Source organism: Arachis stenosperma, chromosome 3, assembly GCF_014773155.1.
Source record: "Arachis stenosperma cultivar V10309 chromosome 3, arast.V10309.gnm1.PFL2, whole genome shotgun sequence".
NCBI lineage: Eukaryota > Viridiplantae > Streptophyta > Magnoliopsida > Fabales > Fabaceae > Arachis > Arachis stenosperma.
The window spans coordinates 160,530,091-160,557,212 of NC_080379.1; the positions used below are offsets into that span (position 1 = coordinate 160,530,091).

Consider the following 27,122-nt stretch of genomic DNA (forward strand, 5'->3'; position numbering starts at 1 on the left):
TTCGAAGACAATGAATGATGCAAGTTCACACTGTCAGTTGAACTATGATGAATTAGATTATTATTTTGAAACGAATTAAGTGGATTTGGTTTGGTTCAAACCTCGTTAATGTAGTTTATTAATAGTTGATGTTGGTGCAGTTGTTTTGTCTACGAGTTGAATAATTTCGTTTTTCTTTGTAAAAATTAGTATTCATGGTCAAAGGTTTGAATTTGAATGTAATGTTAGAGTTTTGAAATGTTTTTTGAGATGAATCTATTTGTTACTGTTCATACCCTGACCCAAGCGAATAAGAGCCATGCCCAATAAATACAAATTAAAAAGCCCACCAATAAAGGTGGACCTCGCCACACACCCGACCTCTTTGAAGAGGTCAGACAGAAACATACATGCCCAGATCTACTTGACTAAATAAGTAACTGCCTCCTTAAACCTCTTTAACCGACTATGTCTCCTCTAGAAGGTAGATCCCAACAAACCTCCAAGATAAAAGGGAACGCTTATCTATCAGAAAAGATGGAACTACTCCAACAAAGGTGGTTATCTCTACTACTATAAATACACTGCCATCCCCTAGGTATAACTCACGCTCTAGTCTACTAAAAACCTGCTCAAAGCCCTTGCTAACTTAAGCATCGGAGTCTCTTGCAGGTACCACCTCCACCTCCTCACGAGGAACTCGGACAGGCGAGACATCGACATCACAAGTCGGACGCTGCCACTCAAGGGGATCTAAACCTCACGTTCATGCCCAAATCAACGTTTTAGGTAACCCTTGGAACAGTTACGTTTAATGGTAGTTTCAGGGCATTTTGAAACACCATTTGGTGTAATATAGAGTTGTTTTTGATGTTGTGCTTATAAATTTTTGCGGTATTTTTTTGTCCGTTTGTCCCAAAGATTAAGATGAATTTTAACACGCTTAAAGAAGAAGTTGCTGTTGTTTTTTCTTCTCCTTCTCTTTTTTTCTCATTTTTCTCTTTCATCATCGTTATTGTTATCATTGTTGTCTTCTTTTTTATATGTATAACAATTCAAATTCAAAATGCACCGAAACTTCTTAATGATGATGACACACAAAAGAAACTCAATTTAAAATAAATTCAGACTACAAGTACGTCTTATTTAAATCTAGAATGCACCACAATTACTTAATGATCTCTGATGTTAGGTGATCGATATTTCTTTTTTATTTTTTCTTTCATTTAAATCAACACTAGCCAATAATTCATCATGTATATATTACATAATTAAAGAATTATACATAAAGTTTATTTTAAATATAAGTAATTTAAAATATTTTCTGCTGCTACTTCATCCTCCACTACCTTCCTTTTCAATTTCTCGACTGTCATCTCTGCCTGTAGTTCAACTAGCATCCTTTGGGTCTTCTTTATTTGAGCTCCATCCACCTGTGGCTACAAACTTGGATGGAAGAGTTGACTTGGAGTCTAAAACCTACACCACGCACTCTACCCTAATGCTCTTTTTCCGAGCTTGGGCAAGGGAATCATTTTTAGAAAATACTCTAGTGGATTCATCACGCTGCTCAATCTCTCCAATTTTTTCCTACAGACATAAATAAACATACATAATATAAAATATAATTAAATCCAATGAGAAAGAACATTAAGGATTAAAACGTAGTACTTACACCAATCCTCTGAGCTTCGGGATGTTTATAGGAGCCATTACGTCGTTTGTGCACTTTGATCTATAATTCTCCTCTACAAACTCTCCCCTCTTATAGTTCTGACTGTAACAATACAGTTTATACCATAACCGTATTAAGGTATTCTGTGAAAGAAGATGCAGTACAAAATACAGGTAAAAAATGAATTCAAACTTAAATTACATCTTCTTTCCTTCACCTCGCCAAACTTTTAGAACTGCCAGTGTGAGTGTAAAATTGCTTCGATCGATTCGAAGCATTTTTTCGCACTTCTCCTGTTATACCATCAAAAGTAAGATTGATTAGTGAGGGAACTTGTCCATAGCAGTGTACCATAAAATAACAACATTTTTTAACGAATTCAAAATAGGTTACTTTGTGTTAGGGTCATTTGGATAATCAAGGAACCATCTCCAATACTCTTTATCAATTCCTGCCAGGTGGTCCTCAAGATTTTGCTTAAACGTCCTTGTTAGTTTGTAATAACTGTCATACAACCTACCCCTTGTTTCCTTCGAGGACTTTCCCATACTTTGCAAAATTATTTTCTTGATTCTTCAACCTCTATCTTCATCAAAGTGGAACATTTTCTGCAACGATAAGCTCAAGTTGTTAGTAATTGCATAGCGAAAGAATTGATTTAATTTAAAAAATCTAAAAATTATTACCTTTATGCAATCATTATACACCATGTCTTTGCCCATAACCTTTTTCCAATTTTTCTCACATATAGAAAATTTGTTGTAATCAGCACCTAGCATTCCAAAAACACCACTCAATAAACCAGCACCATCTTCGATTGGTTGCAGCTCCGCATTGAACTTCAGTATGATCTTTCTACCATTAAGAGACCACTCCATAACTTTTCTTACACTTAATTTTGCTTGTTTGATTATGCCATCAGAATCTATAAATGATAGAACCTTATTAAAACGTGTTTAATATCTTAAAAATTTTAAAAATAAAATAAGTGTCTGTTCTAGTCATTCAAATTATGACCATGATTTAGCTGGTATTTAAAAAACAAAAGACTAAACAAAAAATTTGTACCCAATAAAAATTGAGAAAATATTTAGAAGAATGATTTAGGATAATGAATCATTTTTCTAAAGATATTTATATAAGAAATTAAATTACATGAAAAACTACATGATAACATGAAATGAAGTCTAATAATTTTTTATATAATAAGGTTTAAGATTTGTTATCGATGACATCAACATTCTAGAACTCGGTAGTCTTGCGTCCTTTATGCCTTTCAGCATCGAAGCAGCAAATGTGTTATTAATGTATTGTTCAAATGAATTTACTTCATGCCTTTCTGGATCCAGGTATTTATTGAATGGCTTCGACGCATATACATCATTGGCATAGTTTTGATCAGGTCTTGGTTCCCTCTGAGGTGGACGGAATGGGCAAAAAGATGTCGCCGCTGGAAGGGGCGGCAAACGGGGAAGTCCGTCTCGCCCCGCCAAAAGTCCGCCTCGTCCCGCCTAATGAGGCTGTCTTGAAACCTCACCCCGCCCCGCCTAACGGCGGGCTGGCAGGCCAAACCCACCAATTTTTTTACTATTAAATATTAAATAATATATATAATTTCATAACTATTTTAATAAATTTATAATTTTTAAAGTCATAAAAAAATATAATTTCTAAATTCAGAAACATTAAAGTCTTTAAAATTATAAATATGTAATAAACATAATTATAAACCAAGTTTTTTGAAACAAAATAATAAAACCAATATTGTTCAAAGCAAAATAAATATTGTCTAAAACAAATAATTAAACATCTACAAGTTTAGAACATAATCAATCAAACATAAAATATAATCTAAAAAATAAATTAGAACATCTTCAAAAAATGTCCTTCGCAAAAAAAAGTGCGGGGCCCGCCGGGGAGGCTGGCCGCGTCAAAACCCGCGATTTAAGCGGTGCGAGTTAGGTTGACTTTCGAAGTTTGGCGGCCTCAATTTTTCAGCTCGGTCTGACTTTTTTTACGGATTACGTGGGCTCACCTATCGGGTTTAAACTCATTTGCCACCCCTAGCTGCAAGGACACCACCATCACTGGGCAGGGAAATGAGCCAATCATCATCAGTGGAAGATAAAGATGCAGGAGCTCCTGTTGGGGTTGCCGACTTGGTGTTTCCTATCTTGACTTTTTTTTGTAACGAACTTTTCTGAGTATCTTAAATTCTTAGTATAAAAAACGCACATCATAAAATGAAAAATACAGGAAACTAATTAAGTGTATAATAATATTTTAATAAGATTGTATGAAAAAACCAGCACAAACATTAAAAAACCAGCACAAATAGAGGAGATTTAATTAGTTTAATTTTAGTTCTCATATTCTTGCACACCTTAATTAGATCAATAAATCTATCACTTCTCTACCTTATATACTTAAAAGACACTAAAATTTTCTCTATATGAAAATTAGCTTTTGAAAATTTTTACTCTAAAATTTAATTTTTTTCTAATTAAAATTATAAAAATATTAAGACATTCGTATTTATAGAAAAATTTAAAAATAAAGATACATATATAACTCTGTTCACTCTATCCTTAGATTATAGTTATACATGACTTTTAATGACAGGTCCACAATGACAAATTGGCAAACTCATTTAAAATTTACAAGAGATTATAATGAGAAAGAAGAGAAAGAAAAAATAAAACTTCATGGGTAATTAGGTGAGTCATGAGGGAGTTGTAGCAGATTACTAAGGATGATAATGGAAATATGATGGTTATTTATACTAGTACTTTATTTCCTCCTAAATTCGTACCTATCTAGTGTTGGCTTCTGATAGACTATCTTTTGCTTTTTTTATGATCTAAAATATAATATATAGTGTATGAAAATAAAACATAAAGTATTTAGAAAAAGAGACTCGTCAAACTGTGACTAATTACGAAAACCAGAATAAAAAATTTCTAATCGATTTTGTCAAAAATTAGGTTCTTTGCGACTGTATCGTCAAACTTATCTTAAATGAAGTTCTTACTTAGTGATGATATAATGATGACATAGATTGAGGTGCTTGATGATATAGCAGATGTGCTTCCTTTACTAATCTTTCGAAAAATCCATTTTGCCAAAAATTAGGTTGTTACAATCTATCCTCCTTAAAGAAAATTTTGCCCTCAAAATTTCAGCCATGTGTAAGAATCAATCTTCAAGAGATCTATTTTCTTCAAGCCATCCTAACAAGGAGAACAGTCCATTTCGTGCAACAACCATTCCTCGCATAGCAATAGCCATGGAGATCATAATAGCTATAAAAACAGTTGTGCCTCATACCAGTTCGTCATTCGGAACTCGATTAAACTATGCCTATTCGTAATCATTGAGGTCTTGTTCGGACTAAACAATCAACATTAAGGTGATCAGTCTTAATATCTCAAGTTAAGCTCAAACATTCAAAAAATGAGCACTCATAGACATTCATGCCAAATATATCTTAAAGATACCCTAACAGCATGAGACACAAAAGTAGAGTATGCAGTAAAGCATAACCAGTCCACTCCCCAGGTTCTACTGGGAACGAACTGCTCTGATACCAAATTGTAATGATCCAATTTTAAGTATGTCTAGATCATATCGGAAACTGAGCTCTACCAACTTGTCTTCTTAATTATTATCTATTATTTATTATATGAGCCTGATTCGTTGTTAAAAGTGTAGTTATCTTGCAAGGTACATTTCTTTTGAAAAATGTTTGGATTAATAAACGGAATTATTCATAATCAATTCACAAATAATAACAGAGACAACAGTTATAAACAACCACATTTATATACATTTCAAGCAATTAACAATATTCAGTTATCCAGCCTTTATCAGAGTATAGATCTTAGTTAGAACACCCTTAGGAATAGCTAAATAATAACTATATACATATGTGTATATACAACATTCCAGGCCCTGGCCTATTCAAGAAGTCCCTAAACTGACACCCAGACTAGTCTAGATTCTATACTGACCTAATCCTTCTAATCTACAAAGCGAGTATAAGTACGTCTAGGTCTTGAAATATCGAGTCAGGTGGAAAATTTATCGAAAGTTGGAAGATCCTCTACTACTCCTCTACATGATCATACGTTGTCAAAGAGCATCTCATTGGTGCTTTATTGAGGGGCCACAAAATAGCAACATCGTACGAAGGACTTAGGTTAAAGTTCCTAGATAAATGGGGTGTAGATGTCGGCTGGTCTCACAGCATATACATATAAACAAATAATGAAGTTCACCCTAGACTCAGAAAAACTACCTAGAACAGAATCCTCTTTGGAGAATAATCATCAGAGGACTACGGAATGGCACTTCTGCTTCCATCTCAAGGGGGAAAGAAAGGGTAAGAATTTGGGAGTTCTTAGTAGAATAAGGCTAATAAGTCATGTTAATCGGCTCCATCGTGCTTTTTCAGACAGTTTAGAATTCACAGTAATCAGGAGAATAATAGCAAAAATAGATAAACAGAAAAAAACAAAAAATCAACTTACAAACAAAAAAGTAGAGAAACAAAGAAAATAGATTGCAAAGAACAAACAGAGAAATATAAGACATAGAGTACAACACAGAGAATGATGCGCACACAGGAATAATGCATGTCTGGCACTAGTGCAGGTAACGAGCTCATCTATTGTCAACCCTCTCCCGACGCAACCCAGCATTCTTAGCCGGATATGGCTTTATCTCTGTAGGTGAACTTTGGCCTATAGAAATGACACCCCTGTAAATGAACTTTAGCTTACAGGAATAGCCTAAACACAACACAACAACTTTCTGTAGGTGAACTTCGGCCTATAGAAATGGCACCTGTGAAAGTGAACTTTGGCTTATAGAAATGGCATCCCTATAAGTGAACTTTGGCTTACAGAAATTGCAACTCTCTGTAGGTGAACTTCGACCTATAGGAGCAACACCTTAAGATATACAACTGATATCCACTATTTGTGAACTTTAGCCTACAGAAATAACAACTCTCTGTAGGTGAACTTTGGCCTACAGGATCTCTAGGGCTAGTGGAAAATCGACACACAGTTTACAAGCATCTTCGTTCCAATGTTCGGCCCAAAACCCAATCCAATAATCCATTCTTATGTACATCCTTCTTAACCCATTTCTTAGTTATCTTTTAAACACCAATCTCACACTCTCATTTAATATCTCTTTACTTATATTTTGCACTTGTTATCTTCTTAAGGTTTGTATACATAGCTTATGTCAATTTCGGTATGAATAGTCAACCTGTCCCAAGCATAGGTTCATTAAGTCTATGCTGAACCAGTATGACTTTTCATATATTACCTAACCCTAGGCGCAACTCAAATACTAACTATGTTGCTCCTAGGTTGCTCACTAATCACCATTTGTTTCTGTCATTAAAACTTTACCGACTTTTTCTTTAGTTTTTATCTTTTCTTTAACTTTTTATATTTGCCTCACTAATATTTTATTACCATTCTCTAAGTGTTTTATGAAGATAATTAAGAGATTCTGAGCTTAAAGTTGTATTTTTAAAACTTTTACGGAAAATCGCCTTTTCGCCATTATTTTAATATTTTTAATAAAAATATTATTATTAATTAAATAATATTATTTAATATTTTATTATTATTTATTATTTTCTTATTAATTTTTTTAAAATTACCTTACTTTTACCTTTTAACTCTATAAATTCACATTTTACCCACGCAACTTTTAATATTTTTACTTTAACCCTCTAAACTTTTAATATTTACAAATTAACCCCTTAAACACCAAAATAATTACTTCCTTGCGCCCTTTTTAAGATAAAAAAGTGTTCTTTATTGTTCTTCGTCATACTCACAGTGTTCTTCGTGTTCTTCGTAAATTCTTCAGATTCTTTCTTTGTTTTCACCCGTTTTTCAATCTTTTCAGTAGCTGATTTTTACCACAATTCATAATAAATCGGCAGCCAATAAAGTCCCATCTTTTTCACTTGATTTCAACACAAAATCAACCCTGTAACACCCTACCACACCGAGCTTTACGCTTAAGCCGTAAAAGAGAGGTGGTGTGGTATTACGACCTCTAAAATATAATGTATACATATAATAGCAGAAAGGTTATAATATACAAGGAGCCTTGAAGAATAGATGAAACAAAAGTCGCGAAATAAAAGTGCAACACTCAAAAAACGAGTTAACTTGCGTGTTAAGAAAACTATAAATGTTGAACATAAGATAACAAATGTAGGAGTAGAGTGCCAAAGATACAAAATAACAAGCTATTAACTCAGCTTACGAAGCCAAGGCTGGCTGGAGAATATTTACTCATATATACATACATATCCAACATCCAGACATATATAAACAAAATCATGTCTCTCCATAAACCTCTAAGAGGATCAAAAGAATAAGTTATGCAGAGAGGAAGTTAAGTATATATATATATATATATATATATATATATATACACACACATTACTGTACAACAAAATAACAGTAACCACTTCGCTTCAGGGATCTAGATGCCTAACGAGTTGTCTCCTGACCTGCATCTGAAAAATAACAATATAGTATGGGGTGAGAACTAGAGATTCTCAGTATGGTAAAGGTGTCACACACATAATATATAAGGTCTTAGGAATGCCAAAGGCAAGCCTAGAACGTCGACACTCAGATTATAGAGCTTAGAGTATTAAACAGAAGCCATAAAAGGTGGTTTACTAAAGAATCTAAACCTAACTTAACTTAATCTTAAATCTAAGTCCCGTACTGCTATTCCTCCATACCTCCATCTTCGTTAGTGTTTAACAGACAAACAAACAGATAAAGGTAATCACAAGAAGGTTACAAATACTGCAGGTAACAAATATACATTTAGCATGGCAAGTACACTTAGGCACACCCAGTTAATGCACAAACAAGTAATTCAAGTAGTATGCATATGATGCATGCGTGTCCTATGGCTGATGAGGCTCATCTGTCGGTTATCCAGCCAACCCGACAAGTCCGAAAATCTTAGACTGTCCCTCGACGTGCATCCCCAAGAGTCTATGCATAGCTTTTTCTCAAATAATCAATATTGCTCAATAGGGGTTAACATTCCCGGAAATTTATAAGTGCCCGGTCACCCTTACATCGTAGGGTCAACAGAGTATCGAGTTTTCAACCTGGTACACGTGGTGGCAAGCCACGGTACTTTACCCAGGAAATCTTGTATCTCAGATCATTTAATCTTTCAAGCCAAGTATCATACATGATCATTCATTTGATTATCAAACCAAGTACCATACATAATCATCCGTAACATTTTATAATCAATTTATCATTTCTCTGCTTTACTTCACCTCCAAGTTATCTATATTTTCTAACTTCATCTGATTATCAGGTGTAATACTACCATTTATAACTAAAGGAATGAAAATAGAGGTTTAGAAGTTTGAAATAAAGTTTTTAAAACTCAAAAAGTTATGTTTGCTGGAACAGGGGGCCACGCGTGCGCATGGGAGTGTGAAACTGCAGCTCGTGCGCGCGTCCCTTTGTCATGCATATGCGTGGGTAAAAACTACATGTCACGCGTGCAAGTGGGTCACGCGTGCACGTTGGTCCGCGTGCGCGTGGGTCACGCGTGCGCGTGGACGTGCTAGCTAACCCCTTACGCGTGTGCATGGAACCAGTCGCGTACGCATCGACAAAACTCTATGCCACGCGTACGCATGGGCCACGCGTACGCGTGCATGTACGTTCTTTTGAAAAAAAAGGATCAACCAGAAAGCTGCATACCATGGAGTGTTCAGCTGCAGAATTCACAGATTTAATACCAAAACTTCCAATAGGCATAAGTCAATCATTTTAAATCGTTTTTCTTCCGTTCTTCGAACGTTATAAACTTCATGAATCCAATTTTTATTTAAAACCAGTTGGAATCAATTTGAGATTCCAAAAGCCAAGTTATAGCTCGCCGAAATTTGGCCCAAAACCAAAGTTTTGTAAACTTACCAAAACCTCTTTTTCATTCAAACATTTCCCATGATTCTAACTCAACCTCCTACATTTACAAGCACCAAAATGCCCTTTTCCCTCCACACAACAACCACCATAAAATCAATCTCCACTCCAACAATAAACATATATATACAAGCCAAATCCTCCAACAATAATTATATATATACAAGCCAAATTCCACAATCAAACCATAACTTACAAATCACATAATTATATCCTCAAGTTAATAATTAACAATTTACCAATCCTTCAACTAATCAACACCATACCAATCCATATGTAACAACAAGATACTAATCCACAATATACACTTACGTTCCAACTTATCCTATGGTCATCTAGCCTATATTTTCACAGAACATTATATATTAAATGCAAGAAACCTAAACCATACATTGGCCGATTCTCACGTAGCGACCAAAACAATTCACTCACAACAAACACAGCTCCAAAGCCCAACAAAATACTAATGCCCAGCCTCCACAAAAAATTCCATCATCCACAATTTCAAGCTCTAATTATTTATTCACAACCTAATGCACATTCATAACACATATATATCCAATTTAATACTCAAAGCTCAAATTCAATGAAATTAAAATAGAATTATGGTATCCTCACCTTACCCAAAGCTTCACATAAACAAGAGTGAACATTTTTCTCAAGCTAATTGGATCCTAAAACTTCAAAGAACAAAGAAATTCAATATCTCCATTTAATTTTCCAAAAATTGGGGAAGAAGTGGCTTAGGACAGAAAAATGATTTACCTATAAAATTGTTCCGGTAGAAACGTCGAGCTTGATGCGGTGGTCGCGTGGCCGCAAACGATGCGGTGATCGGAGCTCGGACGGATGAGTTACGGGGGTTGGAATTCACCATAAGGGTTTCGGTGAATTTTTCTCTTTTTTCCTTCCCTGGAAGGCTTCAGCTCGTTTCTGCCAGAATGAAGAAGAGAAAGGCTTGGGTTCATTTTAATTGGTGGGTCAGTTGGGCCCACGGGTTTGGTTCAACTAGTTCGATCCATTCGATCCAATCTTGAACCGTTTTCTTCGAAATTAGTATCAAGATTCTCGTTTTGATGAGCTCTGTCATAATTTAATATAATATTCGCATTTCTAAGCTTCTTTATTAAAAACTAATTTATTGACTAATTATTTACTAATCTATCGGGGTTTACAAACCCTAATTTAACGGTTAGGGTTCGAAATTCCAATAGCCACATGAACATGCATTCATAGCTTGAATATAATCAAATTTCATCAAATTTTCACCAAAATTTCAACAGGAATCACTCATTTAAACAATCAATTTCAAACATAACCAAATCATATCATAATCACACAACTCAAACATAATTAATCAAGATTAATTTTACCAAATCCTACCTTGATTTGCTGCTCCTAATTCGGTTGCTTCCTAAGGTGTTCTTTAAGCACTTTTTCCTCCTAAAACACATCAAGAACAACTTCGAATCCATAAAATCTGAACTGACCGAACCTTAATCAACATGTTAGGAAGGGATTCCTCACCTTAAATGTGCTGGAAATGAAAGATTCTTGACTCACAAGTCAAGCTAAGCAAGAGATCGAAGGAAGAACATCAAGAAAATTCATGTTTAACATAGTTTTCATGAAAACCAAATCAAAGAGGGGATGAATCATCATCTCACCTGGTTATGTAGAGAAAGAAGAGAGGGTCATTTCGGTCTAACCAAAATTTTGATTTGAGTTTTGATTCAGAAGAAATCAAGTTTTGAAGATTAAGTGTTCATGAAGTTTTCTCACTTTTCTCTCTCTTCAATTTTGGCCAAGAAAGCATCAAATGACCAGCTGAAGTATCTTGGGGGTGAGGGGAGAGCTGTGATTGGTTGGCTTGGGAGGTGGTTAAAATAATATTAAAATATCTCCGGTGTATACTTACTAACATAGTTGTCAGAATCGAACTGGATATTGAACTGGTCAGGCTACTGGGTCATTGGATCATTGGTTCAACCGGTGGATCACTGGTTGAACCAGTTGACTCGGTCCTATGTAAATAAAAATAAAAAATAATTAAAATAATATAGAACATTTTAAGAATTTTAAGTTATTTTAAAATAATATAGAACATGAACAATAAATATTTTATTATTTTTACTCTATTATAGATATTTTTATATTAAAGTAACTATTATTTTTAATTTTTAATAATTTATTAATTAATTTATATTTATTATACTATTATATACTATAAGTATTTATTAAAAAATAATATTAATAAATATTATAAAAAAATAAGTGAGTGTTTAATTATTGTTAAATAAAAATATAATTAATTTAAGAATGAGTGAGTTTATAACTAAAATTAAAATAAATAAAATAAAGGTAAATTATTTTATGAAACTCATGAAAGATATTTATATATATATTTAAATTTGCACATATAATGATAAATACAAAAGCAGCCTAGTGGCTGTGTAAGGTGCTTCCATCTATGAGGGAGAGGGTTTGAATCCTTAATCAGGAATTTTGATTAAATTTTTAATACGAAACGGTTCGGTCGGATTATTTTGGGTTTGACCGATTCGTACCGATTTTCTTTTTTATGCGGTCCAATTATTGGACTGGACTAGTATAGGATCCGATTTTTTAGTTGAATCGGCCAATCCGGTCCGATTTTGATAACACTGATTACTAATACTAGATGTATCGGAACACATATAAAAACACATCTAGAAATTCTTTTATGACCTACTAGCATAAATGATACTAGCAACATGTTTAATATGAGAATAGAACATATATGACTAAGCATTAGTATTGCTAAAGTCATCAGAGAGTGCTGGTGTTAATCTGCACTAGTAGACTATGAACCCGATTAAACCGATCTCCTGTTTTTCACTAAAACAGATCAAATAAAATTATAATATTATTCAAGTAGCTTTAATATTAAAATAATAATATTTTATTACTATTTCTCTTCTCTCGTGAATTGAGTCCGACTTGTCAAACTGAGACTAATTACGGAAACTAAAATAAAAAAACTCCTAATCGATTCTGTCAAAAACTAAGTTCTCCGCGACTGTGTCGTTAAGCTTATCTCAAAAGAAGTTTTTACTTAGTGATGACATAATGATAACGTAGATTGAGGTGCTTGATCATAGCAAAATTGCTTTCTTTACTAATCTTTCAAAAAATTCGTGTTGCCAAAAATTAGGTCGTTATACTTTGAGGTGTCCATCGCTGCCGTTCTTGAAAAATCGATGTATACTTCATCCCGTTCAAAAAAAGACAAATCCAAATATTAAGTAAGATGAACTATATCTTAGAGACGACTGTTTACAGAAAAATAGGTATTATACAAACATTCATGGGACGAATATCTTTTTTTCTGCTCCCAGCCCATTTTTTAAACAGATACTCATCTTCTGTTCTCACGGGTTAGAAATCCTTCTCAAATTTAATTTTTGACGGGTAACTTTATACGGATACCTGTCCCTCCGAAAAAAATTGCTTATTTGCAATAATAATTGGAATAGAAAAGTTGTGTCCACCCCTTTCTCTTTACCCTCTGTTTATAGAATATTCTGTCTTCATAACGACTTTGTGCCTTTACGTGGTCTTCATGAATATCGAGTATAGGTTATACGGTTTTGTGGTCTTGGGCCTAGTATAGAACAACAATATCATTGTGAGGGCTGCATGAAAATTTCATGATGAAATAAATCATAGGGTTTTTCGGACAGAAAATATGGGCTCTCTAGATTAAAAGAAAAGCAAAATCTAGGTCTTTTGCACAAGTTAGTGGATATAGGTTGAATTTCTATATGTTGTGGTTTTGTGTGAATTTGTAGCCCATACTTTTACTATCAGAGTTAATCAATTTGAATACAAGGATTGTTTTCCTTTGGACGTGATATACGATGGTTTGTGTTTAAATGCGTGTAAAATGGACTGATATATGTTAGCCTAATTAAACCGATGCGTTTTAACACATAACAACACACAAAATACATGTATTTATTATGTTGTCAAAAAGTTGGAATCATATATTAGATCTGAGACCCACAAATTTATTATAATTTTATTCTTTGTAAATTTTTAAAATTTTATTTCTTACCCTTGTCACCTTCATCACCAACAATAATAAGAATAACATATTGATTTTAAATGACAAATGTGTTTATGTCTCTTTGTTAATGTTTTAAAAATCAGACAGACTACATATATGTACATTTGTGTTTGTGTGTATGTGTCTTTGTGTTTTCCTTGTTTTGAGAAAGTAAACAAGTACAACCAAAAAGAAAACAAAAAAAATAAAAAAAAGAAAGTCAGAAACAAAGTGGTAAGAATAACATTCCTAGAAAGAGATCTTGATGAGGCAAACAATATTGAATAAAGTGGAGTGAGAATTTGGTGGCAGATTTTTTTAGATATGATATTGGGGTGTGAGTTATGCTGGAATATGATGATTATGGGTGATTTACACTGTTATGACGGCGCTGCGTTTTGGAATTTAGGGGGAAGAAATCGGTGGCACCGATTTGAAGTAGGAGAAATCGGTACCACCGATTTGTGTGAGTGAGGGGTAAAATCGGTGGGACCGATTTGTGGAAGGGGGAGGCTGTTGGGTATGAAATCGGTGCCACCGATTTGTGTGTGGTCTAATTTTATTTTAATCCGGGTTCACCAATCGGTCCCACCGATTTGGGTGTACAGCGGTCGGTTCCTCCGATTTGCCCTTAGTCAACACAAAAAGCGGATGGTGGTATCACAGAAGCCCCATTTCTTCCTCGTTCGCTAATGTTCTTCCTCTTCTCCTCTCTTCTCTTCTCTTCTCGGATTCTTCTCTTTCATTTTTGTAAAAAAAATTTCTGTGAGGCTGGGAATAGATAGTGTTATGGATGATAGAGTTGTATTGAAGATTTATTACTACGGACAGATCTTATTACAAACATATGAGGGAGTTCAATTTGTGTGTGAAAATCCATTAGATGTTGTTATTCCGTTCACATTGTCATTTGAGGAGTTGAAAGGTGTGATTTGTGAGAAGATAGGCACGCAAAGATGTAGGAGAATATCGTGTATTTTGTACAGGTATTCTTTACCTGTGTTTGGCGGGTTTGTTCAATTTCAAACCAAGTATGTCATGGACGAAGCGAGTATGCAGGAAATGTTTTCAATGTACATGGAAAATCGCCACCGAATATCGTGCATCGAGTTATATATTGAGTTTGAGCAATCTGAAGCAGACCGTAACATTGAGTTGGAAGATTATAATAGTGAAAGCGAAGATGAATTTGAAAGTAACTATGAGATTGTCGGTCCAGGTGAGGACGAAGAAGAAGCTGTTGGCGCCATGAACGCAGATGTGGCGGAAGTTGCAAATGCACTAGCAAACCCGCATCCGTTTCAAGAGCCTTCTTTCATGCGGTCGTTGGATTTGGGGGCTATGCACGCACCGGAGTTTCCGCAATATATGAATACAGGTACGTAAACCTAGCTAGCTACGTGAATCACTGAAGTAGCAGATCGATAAGTCAGATGAGTAATGTATGTGATATGTGACCAGGCATTTGTGAGCATAGCGTTTGATTTTTTTATTAATTAATAATTATTTGTTGTGAATGATATTTTAATTGTTGTTTACATAGATAGAATAGAGAAAAATAAGACTATAACGATCTTACCTAGTAAAGTATGTTTATTAATTGAGTTGTAATGAAGGACTTCTTACTGAGTACATAATGAAGCATTTGTTACTTTTGATCTATGTAGCCCCTCCTGTTGTGGCGGATGGTGAGTTCACAGTGGGGATGGAATTCAGCTCAAGGGAGGCAGTAATCAAGGCAATGAAAGATTATACCATCCGGAGAGGTGTGGACTATCGGGTATATGAGTCAGAACCGACGACATTCTATGCCAAATGTATAGAATATGGGAATGGTTGTGACTGGTTGATCCGGGTAACCAAAATGCAGAAGAAGTACTGTTGGGAGATAAGGAGGTACAATGGAAGTCATACTTGTACCAGGTCTACTATTTCTCAAGACCATTCGAAGCTGGATTCCAAGACAGTTGCAGAAGCAATAAAGCCGTTGGTAGAGGTTGACCCGTCTATAAAGGTGAAATCAGTAATTGCTGATATCCAGTCAAAGTTTAACTACACCATCAGTTATCGCAAGGCTTGGTTAGCAAAGCAGCAGGCGGTCGAATCAATTTTTGGAAGTTGGGAAGCATCGTATGAAGCTTTGCCGATATGGTTTGAGGCCATGTGCCACAAAGAGCCATCAGCAGTGGTTCACTTTGAAACAATGCCAGCTTACCAGGGGGATGATTTGGTTCCTGATATACGTGTTCTACATAGAGTCTTCTGGAGTTATTACCCCTGTATAAGGGCCTTCAGACACTGCAAGCCAGTGGTGCAGGTGGACGGGACTCATTTGTATGGAAAATACAAGGGTTGTTTATTGGTTGCAGTGTCACAAGATGGTAATAACAACATCGTGCCTATTGCATTTGCCATAGTGGAGGGAGAGACTTCTGATGCATGGCACTTTTTTCTGAGCAACCTGCGTCAACATGTGGTGACCCGTGATGGTGTCGGACTAATCTCCGATCGACACGATTCGATTAGGTCAGCTATTGAACGAAGTAATGGGGCGTGGTCTCCTCCAAGAGCTTTCCATATGTTTTGTATCAAGCATATTGAGTCCAACTTCTTGAGGAAGTTCAAAGCACCTTACCTGCAGAAGCTTATCGTCAACATTGGTAAGTTTGTATACAATGAACTTTTAATTTATTGTAAGCACGATCAAATAGACTGGTGTTCATAGTTGACTGAATGTTTTTCATAGGATATTCAAGGACGACCAGGGAGTACCAGATGCGCTATGAACGATTAAAGGAACGGGATGAGGCTTACACCAATTGGCTTGATCGGATCCCTCGTGAGCAGTATGCTTTGGCATTTGATGGTGGTTACCGATGGGGTCATATGACCACCAATCTTGTGGAATGTATCAACTCCGTCTTAAAGGGTGCACGCAATCTCCCAGTCACTGCAGTTGTTAAGGCTACATTTTACAGGCTGAATGAGTTGTTCACTAGGAAAAGAGCTGAGGCTGAAGCCCGAATCAGTGCTGGACTTGTATTCTCTGAGATGGTGACAACCAAGCTGAATGCAAATCAATGAGCATCAGGTAACATACAGGTTAGCTGTTTTGATAGAGAAAATGAAGTCTTCGAAGTACGCGAGATGCCTAGTGGGGTTGAGTATGCAGTTGACCTGCGCCACTATCGGTGTGACTGTGGTGAATTCCAGGTTGACCGAATTCCGTGTAGGCACGTGTTTGCATGTTGTGCAAATCAGAGGTTGGATTGGAAAGTGTTTGTTAATGACGTTTACAAGATGGACCAAATTCGAAGAGTATACAGGGCTAGGTTTCGACCACTGGGAAATCCGGCAACGTGGCCTGCTTATCATGGACCTAGATTCGTTGGAAACCCGTTCCTCAGACGGGTAGCCAAGGGCCGGCCGAAGATGACCCGCTTCTTGAATGAGATGGACACTCGTATGTTGCGTCGCCCGAGGCGATGCAAGCAATGCGGTGCCGAAGGCCATAGTCGCAGTAGATGTCGTCAAAGTGGTGGACCGAGTGCAGGTCCAACCGAATAGTAGTAGTTACCTTTTTTTACATTTCGTTTGGATTTCATTTATGTACGACATTGACATTTGAATTGACCAACCAGTGCTTATATTCATTTCAAACCTGATTAACAATCTACGTGTAGTACTCATTAAGTAAATACTCAATAAGTAAATACTAGTTAACATAGTCAACAATAACAACCTAGTTAACATACTCAATAAGTAAATACTAATAATGAAATTAACATAGTCAACAATAACAATGTAGTCTACAAAATCAATAAGTAGATACCAATAACCAAATAAACATAGTCAACAATAACAACCTAGTTAACAATAATAACCTAGTTAACATACTCAATGAGTCAATAGTACACATTATTTCTTAAATAGTAGTAAGAACCTAGGTAACATTCTCAATAATTAACTAGTTACAACTTCACTTCCTCGGTGCCCACTTGATATCTTTGTATAACTTTCTGCACTTCTTTGCAATCCTGTTAAAGGCGGATGGTGTATACCGATTTGCACTCCGACGTGGAGGATCAGCTCTAAGGTTGTAACCTTTACCTTTTTCACTTGTGGCCGTACCTATGTAAACACAACAAATACAAATATAAATATAAATATAAATATAAATATGAATACAAGTTCACCATGAATACAAATATAAATACAAATACAAATATGAATACAAATACAAATACAAATATAAATACAAATACAATTACAAATATAAATACAAATCATTACTAACACTATGTTTTACCTGCACTAGGTGCTGTATCCTCGTCAGCAGGATCGTCATCCTCATCACCACCCTCATCCTCAGACTCATCAGCGTCATCACCCTCATCCTCAGACTCATCCTCATCATCACCCTCATCCTGATGAACTGCTCTATGACTCTCATGAATCAGAGTCATCGGAATACGTCTAGGATTTCCACTTTGTATGATCCCTCCCGCCGCTTCATTACTTCTGCTCGAGTCAACAGACATTCTGGCACCAGAATTATCAGATGAAGTGCGACCCCGATATCCCAAATCCAATTACCTCCTAGCTGGAGTAATTCCACCAAAATGTGCTTGATGGTCGGTGGGAATGTCAATATAATTACCTGAATGTGACTGGTGCGACCCCGATGCCATCAAACCAAGTAGCTGACTGAATGAAGGTTGCTCTCCATACTCAGAATGTGGACCACCCCAAAACTGATGGTGTGACGGGACTGACGCTGAGTAATAATCAGACGGATGCGTGTAAGGAACATATGGTGCAAAATACTCAACCCCCTGATGTGGCGGTTCCGGTGGCGGTGGTGGTGGAGGTACGGCCACCGGTTCCGGTTCCGGTTCTGGTGCCGGTGGTGGTGGTGGTGGTGGAGGACCTTCTGGATTCTCTTCAAAAACAAGGTTTGACAATTGCAAGTGGTCACCATATGTCTCTCGGTACCAATGCATGTAAATTTCTAACGGATAATGTAAATGCTCCAAGTCTTCAGATAGAATGTGACTATATCGATTGGTCCATTGCATTACCCAACGCGAGTGGGTATTGGCCCAATCTTGATTCTTAGGCCCAGTTAGAACTTCCCCATGTGATGCACCTAGATCCTGCACTTCACTAGGAACACCCTGTGTCAATCCAAATTGCCTCCTGACTCTATCAGTAGCATGCCACTCGATGCATTCAAAAGATATAAGTGGCACTGTGGCACTCCACACCACCGAATTATGACGGATGGCTAAGGGAATTACGTCTGGGTCGATGTATCCAATGACATAAGCCTGCCAAACAAACTAGACAATTCTCCCAGTAAGATGATTACACAACAATTACTTCACTTAAGAATTTACATAAGGTACTTGTATTTTACACAATACCTGTCCTTCTTCTAGATCATCCAACAACCTCCTGTAGTGGGCAAGCGTTTTATATCGGTAGGCATAGTTTTGACGGTCCCAGTTATGCCACCTGCAGACGGACAATCCATTTGTTAACTTATCTTACCATAAACAAAATACAATTTATATCAATTATTTCAATGCATACTTTAATCAAAATTACCTGTTTGCAATTGGAAACACTCCGGGATTGCCAGGAATCGGCGCTAGAAATGGTAGCCGGATCCAAGCCCAACTGACCAACAGTGTCAGTGGACCGTCCATCTCCTTGCAGTCGACACGAGTTGCCCTGCACAATGATCTATACAAGTGTGCTAGGCATGCCGAACCTCTACTAAACTGTATGATCTGGCCGAAGTTGCGGAGCAACGGTAAAAATTTCCAGTGCACCCCTGCACCCGACTTATCTGCAAATAGAACTTTCCCAAATAACAACATTATGTGACACTTTACATACATCTGCATGTGCACATCATCATTCAACACTATACGATCTCTCACACCCCTAAACCACGTTAATTTTATAAAGCTCCCTCTACATTCATTTTTGCTGGGTGCAATTCCAAATTGGTGCAAGCACTCGGCTTCCAATGCCTCAAAGCTACTCATGGTCGGACCTGTAACCGGAAGACCATTTGTTGGCAGACCGAGAATTACCGCCACATCCTCCAAGGTCACGGCACACTCACCAACCGGAAAATGGAAAGTATGAGTCTCGGGCCGCCATCTCTCAATCAGAGCATTAATCATTGCTGACTGGCCTTTAATAACTCCAATTTGGGATACATAATAAAATCCAGTCTCGCGTAACTGTACCTCAACAATTTGGTTATATGGATCCGGCGGGTGTAAATGATCGCACATCAACATCCTTGAAGCCTACAATACCACATTTTCCAGTATAAGAACAAATATAACATAACTATATTATTCAATAACACAAGTATACTTAACATGTCCATTAAAACTAATTCCCAGCATAATACCAATTCAAACAAAAAAACAGCATACTATTTTCTGATTATTATTATTATTATTATTATTATTATTATTATTATTATTATTCAAACAGCATACATACTAATTTCTCTACTATTATGATTATTATTATTGTTATTATTATTATTATTCGTATAAAAAAAGCATACTAATTTATTATTATTATTATTATTATTATTATTATTATTATTCAAACAGCATACATACATACTAATTTCTCTATTATTATGATTATTATTATTGTTATTATTATTATTATTCGTATAAAAAAAGCATACTAATTTATTATTATTATTATTATTATTATTATTATTATTCAAACAGCATACATACATACTAATTTCTCTATTATTATGATTATTATTATTGTTATTATTATTATTATTCGTATAAAAAAAAACCATACCAAATTTTTTATTATTATTATTATTATTATTATTATTATTATTATTATTATTATTATTATATTCAAACAGCATACATACATACTAATTTCTCTATTATTATGATTATTATTATTGTTATTATTATTATTATTCGTATAAAACGTACCATACTAATTTTTTATTATTATTATTATTATTATTATTATTATTATTATTATTATTATTATTCAAATAACATACATACTAATTTTTCTATTATTATTATTTATTATTATTACTATTATTATTATTATTATTTATATAAACCAAACAACATACTAATTTTTTATTATTATTATTATTCAAACAGTATATATACTAATTTTATTATTAATCATAATAATTAACGATCATAAATAAAATAACTAATAAAATTTTCATTATTAATCGTAATAATTAATTAAATTCGATTACTAATACTGACAATAACAACGACAATATATTAATATCTCCCTATTCCAATTTATTAGGTACAGATTTTTCTTTCTTTTTTTTTAATGTACTATTTTTTCAAATATTTTTTTTCTTTTTTTTAAATAATATACATTCCCAGAGCTTCATCTTCATCACCAGTACAAACAAACAAACATTCATCACAACAAACAAACATTCATCTCATCTCCATACATACATACATACATACAAGGTTTATTCCTATTTTTATTTTTATTTCTAACCACCTAATAATAAAATACATACATATATGTTTAATTTCTAATTTCTACTTAGTGTCATTACAATATATACTGTTAATAAAATCTAAAATTATCACTATCATTATCATTAAATAAAATTATGAAAAAAAAACTTACATGATTTGGATCTCCAAGATAATTAACAATATGAAGCTCCGGTTGATTTACTTCCTTAGTTTTCCTTTTTTTTGTCATTTTTTTTTATTCTTTCCCTGATCTGTGGTGGTCCAACAATGGTGAAGGAGTGGGGTTGAGAGGAAGTAGAAAGGGAAAGTTGAGAGTGAAAGAGAGAGTGTTGGAGAGTGAAAGAGAGAGGGGTATACGGTAGGGGAAATAGAGATAAGGGTCACGGGCCACCAGGGGAGCCACCTGCATGCGCGACATGTGGCAACGGGTCACCAATCGGTGCCACCGATTTCAGCCCCTCCCGTTCCCAGAAATCGGTCCCACCGATTTCCTTCCCCACAATCGGTGCCACCGATTTCTTGAGCAGCGCCGTCACATCTCCGTCAAACACCCCAAACCCCCATAACGTTGAAAAACACCAACGCCATCCCCATATCAAAATTAAAAAACTCGAATTTGGTCAAGATCGAGAAAAGAAAATATCGCTATTCAAACTGGAAACTCTCTGAGTAAGGTTATGATTATTTCTAGAAACTCTAGAGAATTGGGGAGAAGGGGAAGATGGTTAGTGTGAAGGAGATGATCAGAAAATGGTGGAAACTTATGTGCAGTCGATTTCACGTGAAGTTGATACTTGAGAGCCGTTAGATGATTTGATTAATTTGACTAAATTTTCATCTAACGACTCTCAGATATCAACTTCACGTGAAGTCGACTTCACCTGAACTTTCATCTTAGAAAATATAATCCACGGTTTATTGGTTTGCGAAAACAAAAATTTTCAAACATTTGTGTGAAGATGGTAAAAAAAATATGTAAGGACAATCATATTTTTATTGGAAAATAGTAGAAGCAACGGAAAAGGGAGGAAAAAGTATTTTGTGTATATGGAATATATATATAAGGAACTTTAATTTTGAAGAAATAAGTGGAGAAAGGAGTAGAAATTTGATATGCATTAAGAGATATATATATAAATAAAAATATTATTCTTACATTAAAATCAGTTATCTATATATAAATACATGTGTGATTTAATTTATTTTTAATGTATTTTTATATTCTATTTTTTATTAGAAACTGATTTTGATGTATACGTAATATAATCCATTAGAAATAGTAGTGGAATTATGTACAGTGAACTCTCAATATCCAAAATGACATAATTGAGTCCTCATTAATAGTTATGGGCTTATGGGGGATTTGGATGAAGTTTTATCAGGGAAGGAACAAAGTAGTGATAGAGGTAACGTGGTGGACTGGTGGGTATGAAAAATTTCGAATGGTAGCAAGTTGTAGATCTACCGTTGTGTTAGAGAAAATATACACAGGAAGGGAAACCAAGTGAGCATATTAGATAGAAGAAAAAATTTGGGAGTCAACATTTTTATTAAAATATGGTCAGTATTTAATCAGTAAAAGAAAAATGAATAATTTTTTATTATTAGATATAATCTCACATAATTAAAAATACTATTGAAAACTAATTGATAGTTACAAATTACAAGATAAAATGTCTAAATTCAAGAATCCGAATAATTAAAAATGTTCCAAATCAGATCATGTTCCACTAATACTGGAGGTGAAAAACATAAATTGGGGATCCAAACCATTCCGATCCTTGGATGTATATTTTCTCATCTAAAATTCATGCCAATATTTGAGGAGGAATGGAAGAGATTCATAATATATCAAGTGAGGTGAAATTGTTTATATGGTGCTTAGCAACCCTTTAGTTTTATTCTTAGTCTGCAAATTAAACAAAAGACATTTATAGCTTAAATCAAGTCCTAAGAGCTTGGTACATTACATTGTTACATTCTAGACCTTTGGTTTTACAGCACCAAATTTGTTATATCATTGATTCTAAGACACAACACTTCTTATACAATTTTTCTCTTGCGGTCCATGTTGATGATATTGTTATTAATAAAAGTCATTCAAATGAAATTAAAGCCCTCATTGTTGACCTGAACAGAATTTTTCCATTAAAAGATCTAGGTAATTTGAGCTACTTCTTGGGGCTGGAAATACAATATCTTAAGAAATCTATCGGTGTCACAACAAAAATATGCATCTGGATGCTTAAATAAAGCGCATATGGGCACAGAAGATCTAATGTTTATTTTTATGGTCTCCTCTCTCAAATTGGCAGCAAATGATGCAAAAAACTGAAAACCCGAAGGCCGAAGGAGTATAGAAAATTTGTTGGTGCATTACAACACAAATAAGTATTTTTTTTTTGTAATTAGTGACCCTAATTTTGAGTTTTTATAAATAGAATAAAATCTTTGAGAAATCTCCTATTCATTTCATGATACTATAACTGGATCAAATCCAATTAGAAGAATTAAACACATTTTACTCCACGATCCATACTTTATGACATTAGTTTAATATTATTGCTACATCACATATGACGTAATTAACTTCTAAGGGTATAATCAAAACAATTTTAAACGAATTAATATTTAAATGGATTCCTAAACGTTATTTGATTAGTGGATGTGTCTATTCAAGATCAAGACACATAACACAATAATACCCGTTCGTCGTTTGTTTAGTAAGGCACAAAATTTTGATAAATGCAAAAAGATATAAAAACCCAAAATTTGTGTATAATATTAAAGGATGAAATACTAATCTTAAAACATAGATACAATATTTTTAACATTTATTTTTTTACTATACTCCCATTTTAAATTTATGTAAGTACAAATACTTTTGGTTTGCTTATCTAGGACAAGTTTGAGTAAGAAGAGAAAAAAAATGTTCATGATACCATTTGAATCAATTTTAAAAATAAAATTAAGTTAATCCGAAGAATATAATTTGTTATAATTTGAATTGAATCAACTTAATTTTATTTTTCAATTCAATTCAGTCTGAACTAAAATATTGTAATTTGAATTGGATTGTTAATTTGATTTTGAAAAATATAAAAACAAGTAATAATTATTTTCAATCCAAATTGAAAAGCCATATAATTTGCAAAACGGTGACAAACTTAAAAATGTAATTATTTTAATTTTATACCTATCCAAAATAAAAATCATGTATTTATTTTATTTAAATAAAAAAATCAGTTTCAAGTTTCAACTAAGTCAAGGAACGGAAAAAAAAAAAAAGGAAAAACGCGATCTTAAGATTGGATTGAAATCGATTTTGGCTTTAAGCCAACATGCTAGTTTTCCTTTATTTGTAAACAACTAGGCCAAGTAGGAGTGTAGGCATAATGAATTAATGATGATATGCATGTAGAGAAAGCAGCTAGACATGCGGGGGGATGTACCACTTAGATGCTCCCAAATCAATATATCCTTCCTTCTTCCATGTTACATTATCCATATAAAATGAATGGCTGAAGTTTTTCGCCCGGTTTTATTCAAGAAAAATATTTTTTCTTAAAAATGTTTGATAATTGTTCATATTTTGATTCAAAACATAAAAATTAGGTCCAATAAAAATAAAAGGCTCACTAAAAAATTGGCCTCCAGAGCATATTCGACTTGGTGAAAATTTAAGTGAAGTCGACTTCACGTGAAGTTGATACTTGAGAGCCGTTAGATGATTTGACTAATTTTACTAAATTTTTATCTAACGGTTCTTGAATATCAACTTCACGTGAAGTTAACTCCACCTAAATTTTCACCATCCGACTTATTTACAGAGATCGAATATGATAAAAACGACAGTTTATACTTATTTAGATAAGTAATTGTTTTTCCAAATCTCTCTAACTATTTCTATCTTTTTTTAAAGACAGATCCTACTAAATTCCCAAAATAAAAAGAACAGTTATCTACCAATAAAAGTAAAATTATTAAAAAAGTGGTTATATATTCTATTATAAATATATTAACACCCCTTATGATCTACTAAAAACCTGTTTAAAGATTTTACTAAAAATTTGTCTAAAAATTATTTAAAAATTATCAACATTTATTATTTGAAATTTTATTTAATATATTTTACAATAAATAAATAATAAATAAAATAAATTTAAATTTAAATTAATTATTTTTTGTTTTTTTAATATTACCAAATCTTTTCGTAAATTCTTGTTGGGTACGTGACCCACACCCAAACACGTTTGATTGGTTATTTCTTACAACTTGCAATTTGTGACCGTAAATACTTTATCAGGAAGCAATGAACTAGTGAATAGCAATAATGAATTTCTTTGGAGCATGCATCTGTTCACTATTTTAGTGCAGTCCAAGATGAAAATAATGTAGCTATCTAAATCTTTTACAGCAACTATAGCATTAAGTAAAGAAAGCTACTGTACGACTACTAGGTAGAGTTAGGGATGACAAAAAAAAACAGCATCCAAGGATATTTGTGGGCGATTATTTGTGACGAAAAGGCTAATAAGGACATGCAAAATTTCTACGAAAATGGAGCCTTGCCTCATAAGAACCTGCAAAATAATTCTCACCAAACAAAAATTATTTAAATACCCTTATATATATATATAAATTGTGTAAATAATTTTAATTTATTTTATTTTAATTTATAAATTAAAATTTTATGTATATATTATTATGTTAAATTTGTATTTAAATTGTGTTAAATTTAATATATTTAGTTAAATTGTACAAAATTTTATTATTATTGTGTTAATTTTTTTAAAAAAATAAAACTTAATAATATTCATAGATATCCGTGATATTCGCCTCTTTTGCAAAGAAAAATAAATAAGATTTGTGATAGAAATAAAAGTATAAAACGAAGACACGAAATATTTTACTAAACAGAAATAGAAACACAATCTTTACTTCCGTAGAGATCCATGGTCATCTTTAGATAGAGCAGAGGAACTTATTACATTTTGTATTTGCAAGGGGAAGGGGGGTTTGACTAACAATTAAAAGTAGCTAATTTTTTTTATATAAAAAAATATTAGTGTTTTTGTTGAAAATAAAATTATTTTATATAATTATATATGGATAAATTTTACAGTTAGAGAGTTAATACACAGAATACAATACATAAAGTGCGTGTTAATATGTGCTAACATTTTGATTAATACGCAGGATGTTTATTAAACACATTTTTTATATATCTATTATATTATAATACATTTTAAATATTAATATTTAATTAAAATATTAATTTTATTTTCATATTAAAAATAATTTTTGACTAAAAACAAGCTGTTGAGCTATTTTTTTTTTAAGAAAAATAATTACAATTCGGCAATTCCTGTTCAAGAAATTTGAGACTTTTGAAATATATGCAAGAAATTAACTCATTTGTATTTATATTATTTTATAATTTATTGTGTCCGCTTCTTTAACTTTATCTTCGCTAAAGCCTGCTCCGAAAAAAGCCGGTAAGTGCGTTTTTAGGACATTTTTTCGGGGCACTAGCTATCTAGTTTATTTCCCGAGCGATTTGTTGGTGTCAAAACTCATTTATAGCTGGATCACACCGAAATGGTTGTGGCTTTTGACGTCCATTTCCTAAAATTTGTATCTTATACCTCTATTCTAATTATTTACCGTCTCATACATTTTTTCTTCATATTGTGAAGTGTGTCTAGATTTTGTGCTTCATGTTTTGATTCTTGTATGAATATATCGGACATTTTAGTTTTTAAGAAAAATTAATAAACAGATCAATTTTTAAAGTTTTACTCCAACAGACAAATCAGTCTCAGTTTATTTTTCGACAAAGT

At 33.8% G+C, this 27,122-nt stretch overlaps 2 protein-coding genes across 2 annotated transcripts; both read left to right on the forward strand.

Moving 5' to 3' along the window:
• The first annotated feature begins 14,785 nt into the window (after positions 1-14,785).
• Positions 14,786-16,831, forward strand: LOC130967094 (uncharacterized). Its single transcript, XM_057891916.1, has 3 exons — positions 14,786-15,125; positions 15,415-16,407; positions 16,494-16,831. Exons 1-3 carry the CDS (start codon positions 14,786-14,788, stop codon positions 16,829-16,831), a joined length of 1,671 nt encoding a protein of 556 aa, XP_057747899.1.
• A 63-nt stretch (positions 16,832-16,894) lies between these two features.
• Positions 16,895-17,314, forward strand: LOC130967095 (uncharacterized). Its single transcript, XM_057891917.1, has one exon. The coding sequence runs from the start codon at positions 16,895-16,897 to the stop codon at positions 17,312-17,314; it is 420 nt and encodes a 139-aa protein (XP_057747900.1).
• Positions 17,315-27,122: the final 9,808 nt, after the last annotated feature.

What these genes read in the sequence shown, in the direction of transcription:
- LOC130967095 (XM_057891917.1), top strand. Translation starts at nt 16,895, where the DNA reads ATGCCTAGTGGGGTTGAGTATGCAGTTGACCTGCGCCACTATCGGTGT.
- LOC130967094 (XM_057891916.1), top strand. Translation starts at nt 14,786, where the DNA reads ATGGACGAAGCGAGTATGCAGGAAATGTTTTCAATGTACATGGAAAAT. An exon ending in TCCGCAATATATGAATACAG is followed by an intron (nt 15,126 to 15,414) that starts GTACGTAAACCT and finishes TGATCTATGTAG; the next exon opens with CCCCTCCTGTTGTGGCGGAT. An exon ending in GAAGCTTATCGTCAACATTG is followed by an intron (nt 16,408 to 16,493) that starts GTAAGTTTGTAT and finishes TGTTTTTCATAG; the next exon opens with GATATTCAAGGACGACCAGG.